At 42.5% G+C, this 17,343-nt stretch overlaps 2 protein-coding genes across 3 annotated transcripts in view; one reads left to right on the forward strand and one right to left on the reverse strand.

Annotated features, from left to right (window-relative positions):
* The window catches only part of stx19 (syntaxin 19), a 30,879-nt gene extending 29,236 nt beyond the window's left edge, over positions 1 to 1,643 (reverse strand). The window contains exon 1 of the mRNA XM_070893386.1: positions 1,531 to 1,643. The gene's annotated coding sequence lies outside the window, so the exon portion shown is untranslated. The remainder of the gene's footprint in view (positions 1 to 1,530) is intronic.
* Positions 1 to 17,343, forward strand: part of arl13b (ADP-ribosylation factor-like 13b) — a 129,535-nt gene that overhangs the window by 80,042 nt on the left and 32,150 nt on the right. For both annotated transcript variants that reach the window (XM_070893387.1, XM_070893388.1), the window contains exons 5-7: positions 8,703 to 8,808; positions 12,650 to 12,852; positions 13,241 to 13,355. In XM_070893387.1, the coding sequence (XP_070749488.1) occupies positions 8,703 to 8,808; positions 12,650 to 12,852; positions 13,241 to 13,355 (424 nt within the window). The remainder of the gene's footprint in view (positions 1 to 8,702; positions 8,809 to 12,649; positions 12,853 to 13,240; positions 13,356 to 17,343) is intronic.

Below are 17,343 nucleotides of genomic sequence, written 5' to 3' on the forward strand. Positions count from 1 at the left end.
GGGAGGAAGGAAGGAAGGAGAGGGGGGAGAAGGAGGAAGGAAGGAGAGGGGAGGGGGAGGAAGGAGAGGAGGGAGGGGGAGAGGGAGGAAGGAGAGGGGGGAGAGGGAGGGAGGGAGGAAGGAGAGGGGAGGAGAGGGGAGGGAGGAAGGAGAGGGAGGGAGGGGAGAGGGAGGGAGGGAGAGGGAGGGAGGAAGGAGAGGGGGGGGGAGGGAGGAAGGAGAGGGGGGGGAGGGAGGAAGGAGAGGGGGGGGAGGAAGGAAGGAGAGGGGAAGGAAGGAGAGGGGGCGAAGGAAGGAGAGGGGGCGAGAGGGAGGAAGGAGAGGGAGGGAGGAAGGAAGAGGAAGGGGGGAGGGGGAGTGAGGAAGGAGAGGGAGGGAGGGAGGAAGGAGAGCGGGGGAGGGAGGGAGGAAGGAAGGAGAGGGAGGGTGGGAGGAAGGAAGGAGAGGGGGAGAAAGGAGAGGGGGAAAGGGAGGGAGGAAGGAAGGAGAGGGGGAGAGGGAGATAAGGAGGGGGGGGGGAGCAGGAGAGGCGGGGGGAGCGGGAGTCGGGTCAGGCAGGGGGAGTCGAGGCAGGTCCGTGGGCGGGGAGCGGGAGTCGGGTCGGGTTCGGGTCAGAGCGGGGGGTGCGGGCGGCGCGGTTGAGCGAGCCAGCTGAAGGGAGGAGGAAGCAGGAGCTGGGCGTGGGAGGTGAAGCCTGATCCACGCCGCCACAGTGAGCCCATTCGGCCAGGGCTAGGGGCGGTGTGTTTGGGCCCCTTCCACACAGTTTTGGGCGCCTGGAGCTACTGCACATGCGCACCCACTGTAGCGCGCCTGTGCAGAGGTCCCGGCACTGTTTTCAGCGCAGGGTCCTGGCTCCGCCTCGCACAGCTCGTGCTGCACAGCACCCAGCTACAGAGGACAAGCAGGGAGCCGGAGAATCTAAGTACTTTTTAGGCGCACTTTCGGGCGCGGAGAACGGGCGTCCAGGTCGGGGTTGCGCCATTTTAGGCGCAGCCCGAAACTTGGGCCCTATATCTTTTCTACCTGCATCACTCTTTATTCCTTGTTTCTAATTCTGCTCGATTTTTCTCTCTCTCTCTCTCTCTCTCTCTCTCTCTCTTCCTCTCTCTCTTCTTTCCCCCCCCCCCCCCACTTCATTTACCCTCTCTGCAAAGACATTGGCACTTTTCTGATTCAGGTGTAGCTCACTGCATCTGTAGAGCTGAATTTGTCCCAGTGTTGTGGAATTTCCAAGTGCCAAAAGCTCCGGCAGGCTAATAGAACTGCCTCTACTAGAAGCAGTTCTGCAATAAACTACTGTTCCTGGTTTAATTCCCTAGTTTTGGAGTAGTATAAAGTACTCTAAATGGTGTTGCTAAGTTCAAGACATATTTAAAAATAAGACCATGCATTTTTAATCTTTTAACTATTTTGTGCAGCAATTTTACAAAATCATAAATACTGTCTTGGGTTACTCCCAGTAATCCACATTTTACTTTACACATGCAACTGAAATTTTTCTTAAAATATCTAATAGTCGTACAGTACCTTGTGCAATCAGGCTAGATTTAATCATATTTGCTCAAAATCTTAGCTGGAATTGTGGCTCCCTGGATATAATCGTGAAGAATCTATGAGCAGCAGCTTCCGTGGTGTGCTTGAAGTCTTTAAGAGCAAGTTGTGTTTCAAGATCAGTGTTTTTTCTTTAATAGTTCTCCATCTTGCATACATTAGTGAAGAAACAACTTCCTACTGTACTAAATGTTATGAGTTCTCAGACTACGTAACCTGACACTCTGCCAATTGAGATGTGATCAAACTACTTGGATCTCGTAATGACGTCAATAATACAATTTGTTCCTGTTGTTTTCTGGGCTGGGAATCTGGTTCTGCCTGTTGGGAGGCCATCCTTCCCTTCAGAGGAGCACTGTTTCTTGTCAGCTATCCAATAGCCCAAAGCCTTAGAAGCATTTCTACAATTGTCAGTAGTATAAAGTATCAAGTAGTACAGAACAGATCGAAGTAGCACCCTTCACAGTCCACTGATCACTGGTTTCTATATTTTCACTAAATCAAGAAGACAATTATATTGTACCATGTTGTGTATTTAAAGCTAAAATATTAAAGGCTAATTTGGGATGTTACATCCTGGCCAGAGTTTTCCCAAAGGAACAACAATTTCACCAAGCTGGTTCCAGTATGGACATTTGATAAGGAATCACAATAATTTGCATTATAACCATAATTTACTGTGCTGAAAAAAAATTGACCAACAAAAAATAAAAATCACTTTCTAGATTAATTACAAATATTTATAGGTATGGCCACCAAATACCATTAATTTGTGTTTTTCTTTCTGACTGAAATTTTGCTCAAGCAGCTGTTTCATAGCATAGTACATACGCACTATCTTCATGAATTATGGTCATTGATGTTTTTTTTAAAGTAATGGACAACAGTGACTCTATTCAAACCTTTAAAGACAAATAAAACCATCACTGCATTTTATAAATCAAGTGGCTGGGAATTGTGATAAGTTCCCCTTTTTAATGGTATTGGTTTACTTAAAACCAATGATTGCTAAACCCATAATTGACTTGTGCCACTAAATCTGACAATGCAAAGGAATTTAATTGCATAACATAGTTGAAGTTGCTGAAGCACCCTGGATTGTTTGGCAATTACGTTTCTTCAACAAAAATTTCTTTTAAAGAAATGAAAAATTAAAATTAATTAATAACTGTCTTCACAATTAACAGTAGCTTGCAATTTTAGACCACAGGAAAAAGTCTTGTAAACATACCTTCAGTTTAGAGATGCACTTACAAATCTATGGCATGACCAATTTGTTTCATTAAGTGAATAAGACTAATAATTAACCAATGATTGTTGTCACATGGTAAAATGGAATTCATCTATCATCCATACCACAGTAATTAAACTTTATAATCTCTATTTTCAATGAATATCTATATTCCATTTGGTCTCCTTTTCTGCATTCGCTGCCGCCCCAACCACCAAAAAGGGCTGGGAAAAGCCTCCATCAACATGCTCTTTGTTTGAAACAAAGTCACTTCAGATTAGGATTTTATCTTTCAATCTTAATGTCTTCCCTTATGGTCACCTGCTTAGTTTGGCATGGCTGCACTTCGGTTATAAATATCTTCATAAATAATGAGGAGGAAAGTAAAAAAGTTCCGATGAGAAACATTCTAAACTCTAACTCTCTAGGCTGGTTGATCAGTTGCACCAAATAGAGCTCTACAACAGTGACCGTATACTGACCAATCCAAAGTACATTGGCTACCAAGGCTTGCAGATCAGTGAACAGGATTCATCACTGGTGAATAATAATGGAAGCTAGACACCATGGGCAGTGAGCAGTCTTTCCTGATTAAAGAAACTTATCAACATTCACAGGAATAATGTGTGAGTTGTGTAATGAAGTTGTCTTGAAGCAAACTTAGGAAAATGTGTGAGTGCATTGCTATCATGCTCTTATTGAATAGCGGAGCAAACTCAAGGGGCCATATGGCTTACTCCTACTATTTCTTATGTTATGCTTGTGTTCATCTGCTAAAAAATATGAAATGATCCAATTATAGACAGTCACTGCTCCCCTCCACTCTCCCAAATGTTCTCTTTTTTTTTCCACTCATGAAAGTGGTGATACATACTGACCAACTGTTTCATAGACACTGACAGCCCTTTTGTACTTCACCTAAGTGCAGCATCTTTATGTATGAGCCTAGACAGTAAAGGCAGATTTTCCACACTTTCATGATCAATTGGTGGAAAATCTAGATAATGATTGAACATTGGTTAGGCCACACTTGGAGTACTGCATATAATTCTGGTCGCCATATTATAAAAAGGACATAAAGGCACTGGAGAGGGTGCAGAAAAGATTTACAAGGATGATACCAGAAATGCGAGGGTGCACCTATCAGGAAAGGATGAACAGACTGGGTCTTTTTTTTCTTTCTCTTCTCTTGAAAAGGTTGAAGGGTGACTTAATAGAGATCTTTAAAATCATGAAAGGTTTTGATAGAGTGGATACAGTGAGAGTGTTTCCACTTGTGGGGAAGAGCAAAACGAGAAGCCATCAATATAAGATAGTCACCAAGAAATCCAATAGGGAATTCAGAAGAAACTTCTTTACCCAGAGAGTGGTGAGAATGTGGAACTTGCTATCAAAGGGAGTGGTTGAAGTGAATAGTATTTAAGGGGCAGTTAGATAAGCATATGAGGGAGAAAGGAATAGAGGGTTATGCTGATAGTTAGATGAGGAAAGACAAGAGGAGGCTCGAGTGGAGCATAAACGCAGGCATGGACTGTTTTGGCTAAATGGCCTGTTTCTGTGCTGTATATCCTATGTAATCTACGATCAAGCATGGGAATCCCTACCTGAATCTCTCTCTCTTCACCCCGCTTCCCCCCCCCTCCCCCCCCCCCCCCCCCCCCCCCAAAGGCAGGAACACCGAGGCTAATAATAATGACCAGCTGAAATTGGTAAACGCACCCCAAATTAGAAATGTAACCTGGCACCTTCCTGATCTGTATAAAAACATAAGAAATAGCAACAGGAGTAGGCCATACGGCCCCTCAAGCCTGCTCTGCTATTCAATAAGATCATAGCTGATCTGATCATGGACTCTGCTCCACTTCCCCGCCCGCTCCCCATAACCCCTTATCCCCTTATCGTTCAAGAAACTGTCTATTTCTGTCTTAAATGTATTCAATGTTCCATCTTCCACAGCTCTCTGAGGCAGCAAATTTCACAGATTTACAACCCTCAGAGAAGAAATTTCTCCTCATCTCAGTTTTAAATGGGCGGCCCCTTATTCTAACATTAGTTTAGTTCTAGTCTCCCCTATCAGTGGAAACATCCTCTCTGCATCCACCTTGTCAAGCCCCCTCATAATCTTACACGTTTCGATAAGATCGACTCTCATTGTTCTGAATTCCGATGAGTAGAGGCTCAACCTACTCAACCTTTCCTCATAAGTCAAACCCCCTCATCCCTGGAATCAACTTAGTAAACCTTCTCTGAACTGCCTCCAAAGCGAGTATATCCTTTCGTAAATATGGAAACCAAAATTGCATGCAATATTCCAGATGTGGCCTCACCAACACCTTGTACAGCTGGAGCAAGGCTTCCCTGCTTTTATACTCCATCCCCACTTTTATACTCCATCCCCTTTGCAATAAAGGCCAAGGTACCATTGGCCTTCTTTATCACTTGCTGTACCTGCATACTATTCTCTTGTTTCATGCACAAGTACCCCCAGGACCCGCTGTACTGTGGCACTTTGCAATCTTTAAATAATAACTTGCTCTTTTGATTTTTTTCTGCCAAAGTGCATAACCTCACACTTTCCAAGATTATACTCCATCTGCCAAATTTTTGCCCACACACTTAGCCTGTCTATGTCCTTTTGCAGATTTTTTGTGTCCTCCTCACACATTGCTTTTCCTCCCATCTTTGTATCGTCAGAAAACTTGGCTACGTTACGCTCAGTCCCTTCTTCCAAGTCGTTAATGTAGATTGTAAATAGTTGGGGTCCCAGCGCTGATCCCTGCGGCACCCCACTAGTTACTGGTTGCCAACCAGAGAATGAACCATTTATCGCGACTCTCTGTTCTCTGTTAGTTAGCCAATCCTCTATCCATGCTAATATATTATCCCCAACCCTGTGAACTTTTATCTTGTGCAGTAACCTTTTCTGAGGCACCTTGTCAAATACCTTCTGGAAGTCCAAATACGCCACATCCACTGGTTCCCCTTTATCCACCCTGTTTGTTACACCCTCAAAGAACTCCAGCAAATTTGTCAAACATGACTTCCCCTTCATAAATCCATGCTGACTCTGCCTGACCGAATTTTGCTTATGCAAATGTCCTGCTACTGCTTCTTTAATAATGAACTCCAACATTTTCCCAACCACAGCTGTTAGGCTAACTGGTCAATAGTTTCCTGCTTTTTGTCTGCCTCCTTTTTTAAATAGGGGCATTACACTTGCAGTTTTGCAATCTGCTGGGACCTCCCCAGAATCCAGGGAATTTTGTTAAATTACAACCAATACATCTACAATCTCTGCCGCTACTTCTCTTAAGACCCTATGGCCCAGTACCACTTAGAAAATGCATTTACCATGATCATCATCTTCAGGATTTTTTTCATTCATACAGTAACCATACAAGCATATCTTTCAATTGGGCATTTTACAACCTTCCACTCTACATTCAGTTCAGCAATTTCAGATCATAACCACTGCTCTGATTTTTTTTGGACAGCAGATGCTGGTAATGGTTCTGCTGTTGCCATCTACAGCTCCTCTGGATCCATTTTTTGTTTCTTTACTTGTCCAATCCCTTTTACCTTGCACCATCATTCCTTCTGTCCTTTAATCACTCCTGCCCTTTAATCACTCCTACCCTCCACCCTACAGACCTTCCCTTTTGTTCTTTCCTCTCCCCGGCTGTCAATATGCCGTTTAAAAACCCAGTTATGCCTCTTTCAACAAGGCTTAACTTTTTCAGGGATGGGGAGTGGGGTGGGAGGTGTTTAACATCGATATTCCAGCATCATAAGGGAAGTTTTTGTCCTCGTGTAATTTTGAATTGATTGCTGGCTCTGTGGAGTTCCACCGCAACTTGTGACGGAGTAGGGAATGACTGACTGTAATTTGTGAATTTCTGTGTTTATCTGCGTATGCACTAAATCCTGAAGCTTCAGAGGGGTGATGACGACAGATGCTGACAGGTTTGCCGTCATTACCACTGCAAAATCTAGTCATTATATAAGAGAACATTCTGCGTTGATCGCGTCGTTTGAAAGTTTTTCTGATATCTGCCCTAAAATTACTTTTTATTATTTTTTGAACCTACATTTGCTTGTTCTACTCGCACAATTTAATTTAAAGTAATATTCCGGGTTGACTTTCCTTCTATCCTTAACAATCTTGTACAGGTAGAGCGTCCGAAATCCAGAAACCTTGGGACCAAGCCGTTCCGGATTTATGATATTTCCAGATTTGGAACATCCCGAATCCGGAAACACCTGGGCCGAGGTTGGGGTGTGGGGGGGGGGGTCCTGCGGCCTGGTGGGTGGGGTCTGCATTTCGGAACATTTTCCGGATTCCAGACGACCCCACCACCGATCGGCCTGGATTCCGGAACATTTTGAATTTCGGAACTCTGGATATCGGACGCTCAACATGTCTCACATGCTTGATTTTCAATACTCCAACCAATACACTGGGTGTCAACCTTGTGGTTCTTCTCTGCATTGCCTCTAGTGCTTGGATATCTCTTGTTTCTTGAAAACCAAAACCAGAATATTTTCACTATTCAAAGTGTACTCTGACTAGAGCACTATATAGTTTGATTTAACTCTTCTGACTTGTATTCTACTGTTTGGCTATGCAGTTCAACATGAGCAATAACATTTATATACAGTAGACATAGCAGACATCCTAAGAACATTCCTAAGGGTGAAGCAAAAGTAGATAAAGGAACGGATACCAAATCATGTTGGAGGGGTGACTGAAAGCTTGGTCAAAAAATTGGGGTTTTAAAAGTTTTATTAAGGTCGAGAGGAAATGGAGAGAGCAGGGGGCTTGGAAAAAAAATTTGAGTCTGGCTGAAACGGCTCAAGGCTCTACCAGCAATGGTGAGGCAAAGAGTTGGGAGGTGGGGGTGGGGGAGAAAAGGGAATGGAAAAGGAGAAAATGCATAAATAGCCAGAGTCAAAGGACTGCAGGGGATGTAAACCTGGAGGAGATCTGTTCTACATTAGAATGGTTGACCAAGGTGACTAGATGATGCAGTGAATTGGTTATACAGGGTACTTTCAGCTTTTGAACCTAGATTTTTATCCAAGCCAAATTGATGGTATGGAAGTGTCTTGCTTGGCTGTAAGATTTCCCAACTCGAGTAGTCCAATAAAATCCGAGTTGGCTTCAGTCCACAGCAAAAACTGCCCATACTTGACAGTGTTGCACATTTAACCTATAGGGCTGACTTGGATTGTAAATTGAAATGTCACCCTAATGTAGCAGCGAATGCTTTTCGGCAGTTAAGTTTCAGACATATTATTGGAAGATTTGGTTCTTTACTTTGTGCTAGTGGACTTCCCATGGTGTTGCTTATAGATCCAAATTGAGTTAGATAAATATATAATGGGCTGTTCACCTACCACAGGTGAAATAAATACATTTATACCCATCACATGATGCAGTTTTTATACAAATTTACTTTATACACAAAGTCTTAATTCCCATTGTTGCATTTTTTCAGTTTATATCACAATTTGTATCAATTTTCTCTATTATAAATTCATGTGCACGCATTCATAAATGGAAAAACCCTATGTAAGCTGGTTCCTGTCACTACACTTATAACCTGTAGTCAATAGGCAGTGCTGGGTTACCTTTTCCTAACAAATTGACTCGCAATGCTTTAGCAACATTTTTCATTCAGTAACTGAAATTTCTAATGTCAAAAATAAGAGTTTAAACAAAATTAAAATTGCATATTTCACTGATTACATTTATCCATTAAATTGTCTATTTTAATGCTTTCATTAAAGTTTCACTTGAAAACCTTTCAAAGTTGGTGAATTGGAAATGTTCAACCTCCAAATGAGTGCAAATGTGCAATTATGCATAAAAAAAAATAGTTAAATAGAAATATAATCAACAGTTTGTTTATTTTAGATTGGCAAACAAACAAGATTGTGATGGAGCGTTAGCAGAGGCAGATATCATAGAGTACCTTTCATTGGAGAAGCTGGTCAATGAAAATAAATGCCTATGCCAAATTGTAAGTACTTGAATATCACCTTCTTTGCTCTAATAAAAAGAGGCTCAGTTTTTTCACTTTTTTCCCCTTTCATAATTAAAGCCTCACATCCTTGGTATCATCCTTGTGAATCTCTTCTGTCCCCTCCCTATGGCTGTGATAGCTTTCCTAAAATAAAGTTCCCATTACTAGATAGGATATCCTAACTCGAGTCTGATCAATGATTTGCATTGGTTTAGCTTTACTTATTTGCCTTTCTATTCTATGCCCCTATTAACCTTGGATCCCAGCTATATCAAATTGTACTCTCACTTTTAATGATTTGTGTATCCAAGCCCCTAAATGTCACTGCTACTTTATTTAAAGTTTTATCAGTTAGTGTATGTGTTCACTCCTTCTTCTTCCCCCAAAATGTATTATCTCAACATTTTTCCACATTAACTTTCATGTGCTACTTTGAATGCTGCTACTTTGAATATACGTTAATATTTATAACAAGACCAGATTTCATATTCTTAATATTGCAGTTCATGAAGCTGCAAAAAGTTTCAGCAGTAGTCAATATCCAAAAATGATACCAACAAATAGTTTTTATTTATAGATTTGTTAATTTCCAAATTGAGCAATCCTGTAAAAATATATTCAAATCTTTTTATTGAGAATTTTAATGTACTTTTCAATTATATTAGTGAACCATTCACTGGTATCATCCTAGTGAATCTCTTCTGTACCCTCCCTATGGCCTTGATAACTTTCCAACAGCATATCTTTGTCTGGTGGTCCTCTGTTTTACAGTGAGTTTTTTTTAATAGCTTATTAAATCAGTTCTTTTGAAACATACATTGTTCATTATATGTTTGAATTTATTACTGTAATATTGTAGAGTTCCTTCTCTCATAACCAGAGACCATTGCCCCTTTAACCATACCATATATTTACGAACATGTGAGAACTGAATACTAACTCTAATGTAATTTCTAATTGGTCCAGCCATAAAATGAACAATCACATTCTACGAAACATGGGTGCAGAAATTGTGGTCGGAAGCTTCCTGCAGACGGAAGTCTCCAGCCTGAAAAAAAATCTATGAACTGGCATGGTGGCCCAGGAGGTTCGGAGACTTACGATCTTGGGCCTCTACATGTAGGCCTGCGTAGAGACCCATGTATCCCAGGGACGTAGGCGTTTCGCAAGCAGATTCTTGACGGATCGCAAGTTCTGGGTTTAGGTGCATGCAAGTTAAACCCGGAACTTGTGGGATCCATACGGGCGCGTATTTAGCCCCAATATTGTGCTATACAGTTTTCTTACCCACCCCTATATACACACCTCTAAAAGACTCCAAAATTATGCCCTGCACTTGGGTACTTTCATGGCATAACTGCTGGAAAGATTCCAATGGTGTGGCAGAATATGGTTCTACTAAGATTCTAAACTGTAGAGATGACACCAGGAACACCTGAATTTGTGGGGCAGGATAAATCTTATGTCTGCCCATCCCAGCATCAACATAATGGGGCTAAAATTCTGGCCTGAAATTTTTCTACGAATGTACCTGGTGGACTTCGATACCCGTCGGAGGCCTAGATTCGATGTGTAGCGTACGGGAAAAGGACTTCCTCACACGCACGAAAAAGCTGAAGTCACGTTGGCCTGGACCACCAATCACTCTCTGCAGTATTCTCATTGATAGTAATGAGAACTCGATCCCATTACTATCAATGAGAATAACCCCCTAAAACACAATCAACATAATACATTTTTAAAAACACATTTAAAATTAATTGAAATTAAAGTTAATTAAGTGTTTTAGAAAAATATATTTGAGATTTTTTTTTAATGTGTTTTAATAGGGTTTAAAATAAACTTATCTTAATGGACAGGGTTTTTACTTAATGTGTATTTAAATTAAATTTTTACATGTTTTAAAACTCTTCCGCTGGTAAAAGTAGGCTATGCGCCTGCTTTTACCAGGCGTAAAAGCTTCAAGGACATTTGCTGGGCAACAGATGGGCAAATAGCCCAATCTCACCCGCACAAAAATGTCCTCCTCCTTGGGATGCGGAGGATTTGTTGAGCGAATTCTTGACAGATCGGAAAAGCCAGTTTTCGGTGCATGCGTCTTGCGCGCTGAAAACAAGCTTTTGCGAGGCCTTGCCAGGTACGGACCCGGCAAGGCTGGGATTTTACCCCCGGTATTTGAGAGTTTTAGGGCCTCCCAGAGAAATTCCACCCAATGAACTCCAAGCCTGAGCAAGTGTAGGTACTTTTACCTGCATCTTCAATGGAGAACAGTAGGTGGAAACCAACCAACATGGCCAGTGCTACAAAGTAACTTAGAGCTGGAGATAATAATGCCACTAATATCCACTATTTGTGGAAAGAGTTTGGGAATTCCATTCGCAGCTTGACTAATTCAATCACTACATTGCATGATATAATAGTCTTGTTATAAAACAGCATATTCTCTGATTCACCATGAGCAACCCATGGGAGTTCTATTACCACAATTAATCATAAGCAGAACTTTCATTTTGATCTGATGGGCTGAAATTACAAATTTATGGCTGAAGTTATATTTTTATGAAACAGTGAGAAATACAATTGGCTGATTTGCAGATGTCTTAATTCTGGTTCACTCATATCAGAATTTCTTAGAAGAAGGAAAACCAATCAAATCTATTAAAAGAAAAAATATTATGTCAATTTTCCCCCTTTGCCTGCTGAATACATTCATCCACCAGTCTTCCGCACCCTACCCTGCTGCTTTCCTGGACCACTGTTAACTTGATTTACACACTGACATTCTTGTCGTCAGTTTTCAGCCTGCTAGACACCCTGCCCCTGTATTCCTATACCATCAACCCAGTCATGGCCTGATACCAGTTTTTAGTGCTATTTTACCATTTAATAATACCATATTAGCACAAAAGTTTACTTGTGCCTGTCTCCCTCCCCTGACCGTTGGAACTCCAAAACCCATTATTCCCTCTCTGTGCTCCAGTCTCCAACACACTCTTCACTCCTCCCCCCAACCCTGCCAAACCAGTCCATGGGACCCCATGGCCCCTATTGCTGCCAGATCATGATCCCACTCCCCAGTTCTCCCAGATCCAGGCATTACCTAATCCCACTGCTGTAAAACTGGGACCTTTCCACAGTGGAGCCAAAACCCCACCCTCCTTTCACACCCAACAACCCCTTTTCAATTGCCCCTAGCTCCAGGGTTACTTTGCCAAGTTCTGACTCACTCTAGGACTCTGCTCAGTGTTTCAGACTTCAGCACCCTCCCCATTGCCACTACATCCTGGGACCTTCCACCCTACTGTGGCCAAACCCTGACATTGCCCCCCTCCCCTCCATGATACATGCCAAGAATCACTCCATATTGCAGTTGTACCAAACCTCAGGATCACACACCACAGTACGACTGCTAAACACCAGAGCCCAACACTCTCCCATAATTGCTGTCAAACCTGACAATCTTCTCTCCACTCCATCCCTCCTACTATTAAATTCCTGCATATCCAGAACTTTGCAAAAATTAAGTTATAGAATCATTGGCCTCCTTGCATGCTGTAAGTTTCTTTCAGCCCACCGTGCCTGTGCTGGTTCTTTGAAAGAGGTAAAGGAACATGTAATAATAATAAAGGCCACTCATTTATGGGTTTCATGGAAATATTAACAGAATCATGGAATTTAATTCCCAAACCACCATGGGGACACTGAGACTAATTCCACAACTTCACTGCTACCTCAGCTGATTTCATCTATTTAAACGCAAACCAGGGATTGAACCCGGATCTATCCTATGAAGCTTAGCAATTTCCCACTGAGCATAATTTTAAACTCCTATTAATAGGAGCCATGTTCTGCTGTTTTGGGGTATGGCAAAAAATTGGACAAAGCCATTCGGAAAGGCCTTGGTTGGCTTTTGAACACCATAGCAAAGGATTATGATGTTCTACAAGAACGGGTACAAAAAGACACAACGGAGCAGAAGACACAGGAAGAACAAGAAAAACGAGAACGAGCAGAAAGAGTACGTAGAATACGAGAGGAAAGGTAAAAACACATGTAACAGTTTCACTTGTCTGATTTATTTAAATCATTCCTAATTTTCAACATTATTACTGAAGTAAAATTTATTTTCAATTCTTCAGAAGGATTTGAATTATAGACTGTTTCCCACTTTTCCATAATGCCATTGTATACTTAAAAATAATAATTGAAAAAGATTCCCCTCCCTCAAAACCTAGATTATATGCTTATTAAAATAGTATCAAACTGCTCTGCACAACAAAATCTGGATAATAAATGCCAGCGATGCACACATCCCAATAAATATATATTTTTTTTAAGTATACATAATCAATCTTGACCTGTCATAAAATAATGACGATTCACAGGGAAACTTTGAAGACTATTCTTGAAAAAGGTTTTGTCTTTGTAGAGAATGCAAAGAAAAGGCAGATGCCGAGCAAGAGGGGCAGCCTCTAAATCAGGAAGATGATGAACTTGATCCACACACAAACCCTTTTCAACCTATATCGAAGGTCATTTCTGTGGTAGGTATTGAACCGCGTCGCCAGGAATAGTTACCTTTTTAAATGTTGGATTTTAACATTGACATCAGTTTCTTGACTGGACCTCTAATTTAATCTTATTACATTTTGATAATTTTACACTATTGCTATCTGTGTGATAATATATTGTGATTAAAGGCATGTAGTAAAGTCTGCAGATTAAAACAATTCCTATAATAGCTCTTAGCTGCAGTTTTTAGTGTAGGCCATATATCAGAACCCAATTACAGTAGTGGGGACCATATTTGGTTAAATAATGCTGGATGGTATTTGATAGCAGCAAGCTGGAAGATGGAGCTAAAAGATCTATTCAGATCACGTGGCCTTTGTCATAATCTGAAGAATATTGTCAAGAATATTTATGCTGCTGTTGCATTCTGATCATCTATAGTGTAAAACTCCTGTGCAGGACTGATTATAGAATAGGATCTTACATACATGTTATAGTCAGACATGTTGTGGATGACGACGACTTCTTAGGCATCTAATGTGACTGATCAGACCAATGTGGTATCTCTGTCACAGGTGGGGCAGATGGTGGTGGGTGGGAGGGGTGCTTGATTTGTCAAAAGCTCCTTCCACTTGTTTGTGCTTGGCTTCCGCATGTTCCCGGCGACGAGACTCGAAGTGTTCGGCGCCTTTTCGGATGCTTCTCCTCCACTTTGAGCAGCCTTGGGTCAGGGATTCCCAAGAGTTGGTGGGGATGTAACATTTTTTTCAAGGAGGCTTTGAGGGTGTCCTTGAAGTGTTTCCTCTGCCCTCCTGGGGTCGCCTGCCGTGACGTAGCTCTGAGTAGAGTGCTTGTTTTGGGAGTCTGTCCGCATGCCGATACTAATGTGGCCCATTCATCGGAGCTGATTGAGCGTGGTCAATGCCTCTATGCTGGGGATGTTGACCTGAGAGAGAACGCTGACGTTGGTGCGCCTATCCTACCAATGAATTTGCAGGGTTTTGCGGAGCAGCATTGCTGGTACTTTTCCAGTGCTTTGAGGTGCCTACTGTACATAGTCTCTGATTCATATAGGAGAGTGGGTATCACCTACTGCTCTGTAGACCATGAGCGTGGTGCTGGGTTTGAAATCTTGATCTTCGAACACTTACATAGAAACATAGAAAATAGGTGCAGGAGTAGGCCATTCGGCCCTTCTAGCCTGCACCGCCATTCAATGAGTTCATGGCTGAACATTCAACTTCAGTACCCCATTCCTGCTTTCTCGCCATACCCCTTGATCCCCCTAGCAGTAAGGACCTCATCTAACTCCTTTTTGAATATATTTAGTGAATTGGCCTCAACAACTTTCTGTGGTAGAGAATTCCACAGGTTCACCACTCTCTGGGTGAAGAAGTTCCTCCGCATCTCGGTCCTAAATGGCTTACCCCTTATCCTTAGACTGTGACCCCTGGTTCTGGACTTCCCCAACATTGGGAACATTCTTCCTGCATCTAACCTGTCTAACCCCGTCAGAATTTTAAATGTTTCTATGAGGTCCCCTCTCATTCTTCTGAACTCCAGTGAATACAAGCCCAGTTGATCCAGTCTTTCTTGATAGGTCAGTCCCGCCATCCCGGGAATCAGTCTGGTGAACCTTCGCTGCACTCCCTCAATAGCAAGAATGTCCTTCCTCAGGTTAGGAGACCAAAACTGTACACAATACTCCAGGTGTGGCCTCACCAATGCCCTGTACAACTGTAGCAACACCTCCCTGCCCCTGTACTCAAATCCCCTTGCTATGAAGGCCAACATGCCATTTGCTTTCTTAACCGCCTGCTGCACCTGCATGCCAACCTTCAATGACTGATGTACCATGACACCCAGGTCTCTTTGCACCTCCCCTTTTCCTAATCTGTCACCATTCAGATAATAGTCTGTCTCTCTGTTTTTACCACCAAAGTGGATAACCTCACATTTATCCACATTATACTTCATCTGCCATGCATTTGCCCACTCACCTAACCTATCCAAGTCGCTCTGCAGCCTCACAGCATCCTCCTCGCAGCTCACACTGCCACCCAACTTAGTGTCATCCGCAAATTTGGAGATACTACATTTAATCCCCTCATCTAAATCATTAATGTACAGTGTAAACAGCTGGGGCCCCAGCACAGAACCTTGCGGTACCCCACTAGTCACTGCCTGCCATTCTGAAAAGTACCCATTTACTCCTACTCTTTGCTTCCTGTCTGACAACCAGTTCTCAATCCATGTCAGTACACTACCCCCAATCCCATGTGCTCTAACTTTGCACATCAATCTCTTGTGTGGGACCTTGTCGAACGCCTTCTGAAAGTCCAAATATACCACATCAACTGGTTCTCCCTTATCCACTCTACTGGAAACATCCTCAAAAAATTCCAGAAGATTTGTCAAGCTTGCTTTCCCTTTAACAAATCCATGCTGACTTGGACCTATCATGTCACCTCTTTCCAAATGCACTGCTATGACATCCTTAATAATTGATTCCATCATTTTACCCACTACCGATGTCAGGCTGACCGGTCTATAATTCCCTGTTTTCTCTCTCCCTCCTTTTTTAAAAAGTGGGGTTACATTGGCTACCCTCCACTCCATAGGAACTGATCCAGAGTCAATGGAATGTTGGAAAATGACTGTCAACGCATCCACTATTTCCAAGGCCACCTCCTTAAGTACTCTGGGATGCAGTCCATCAGGCCCTGGGGATTTATCGGCCTTCAATCCCATCAATTTCCCCAACACAATTTCCCGGCTAATAAGGATTTCCCTCAGTTCCTCCTCCTTACTAGACCCCCCGACCCCTTTTATAACCGGAAGGTTGTTCGTGTCCTCCTTCGTGAATACCGAACCAAAGTACTTGTTCAATTGGTCTGCCATTTCTTTGTTCCCCGTTATGACTTCCCCTGATTCTGACTGCAGGGGACCTACATTTGTCTTTACTAACCTTTTTCTCTTTACATATCTATAGAAACTTTTGCAATCCGTCTTAATGTTCCCTGCAAGCTTCTTCTCATACTCCATTTTCCCTGCCCTAATCAAACCCTTTGTCCTCCTCTGCTGAGTTCTAAATTTCTCCCAGTCCCCAGGTTCGCTGCTATTTCTGGCCAATTTGTATGCCACTTCCTTGGCTTTAATACTATCCCTGATTTCCCTTGATAGCCACGGTTGAGCCACCTTCCCTTTTTTATTTCTATGCCAGACAGGAATGTACAATTGTTGTAGTTCATCCATGCGGTCTCTAAATGTCTGCCATTGCCCATCCACAGTCAACCCCTTAAGTATCATTCGCCAATCCATCTCAGCCAATTCACGCCTCATACCTTCAAAGTTAGCCTTCTTTAAGTTCTGGACCATGGTCTCTGAATTAACTGTTTCATTCTCCATCCTAATGCAGAATTCCACCATATTATGGTCACTCTTCCCCAAGGGGCCTCGCACAACGAGATTGCTAATTAATCCTTTCTCATTACATAACACCCAGTCTAAGATGGCCTCCCCCCTAGTTGGTTCCTCGACATATTGGTCTAAAAAACCATCCCTTATGCACTCCAGAAAATCCTCCTCCACCGTATTGCTTCCAGTTTGGTTAGCCCAATCTATGTGCATATTAAAGTCACCCATTATAACTGCTGCACCTTTATTGCACGCACCCCTAATTTCCTGTTTGATGCCCTCCCCAACATCACTACTACTGTTTGGAGGTCTGTACACAACTCCCATTAACGTTTTTTGCCCTTTGGTGTTCTGCAGCTCTACCCATATAGATTCCACATCATCCAAGCTAATGTCCTTCCTAACTATTGCCTTAATCTCCTCCTTAACCAGCAATGCTACCCCACCTCCTTTTCCTTTTATTCTATCCTTCCTGAATGTTGAATACCCCTGGATGTTGAGTTCCCAGCCCTGCTCATCCTGGAGCCACGTCTCCGTAATCCCAATCACATCATATTTGTTAACATCTATTTGCACAGTTAATTCATCCACCTTATTGCGGAT

The sequence above is a fragment of the Pristiophorus japonicus genome, chromosome 11, assembly GCF_044704955.1.
Source record: "Pristiophorus japonicus isolate sPriJap1 chromosome 11, sPriJap1.hap1, whole genome shotgun sequence".
Taxonomy (NCBI): Eukaryota; Metazoa; Chordata; class Chondrichthyes; family Pristiophoridae; genus Pristiophorus; species Pristiophorus japonicus.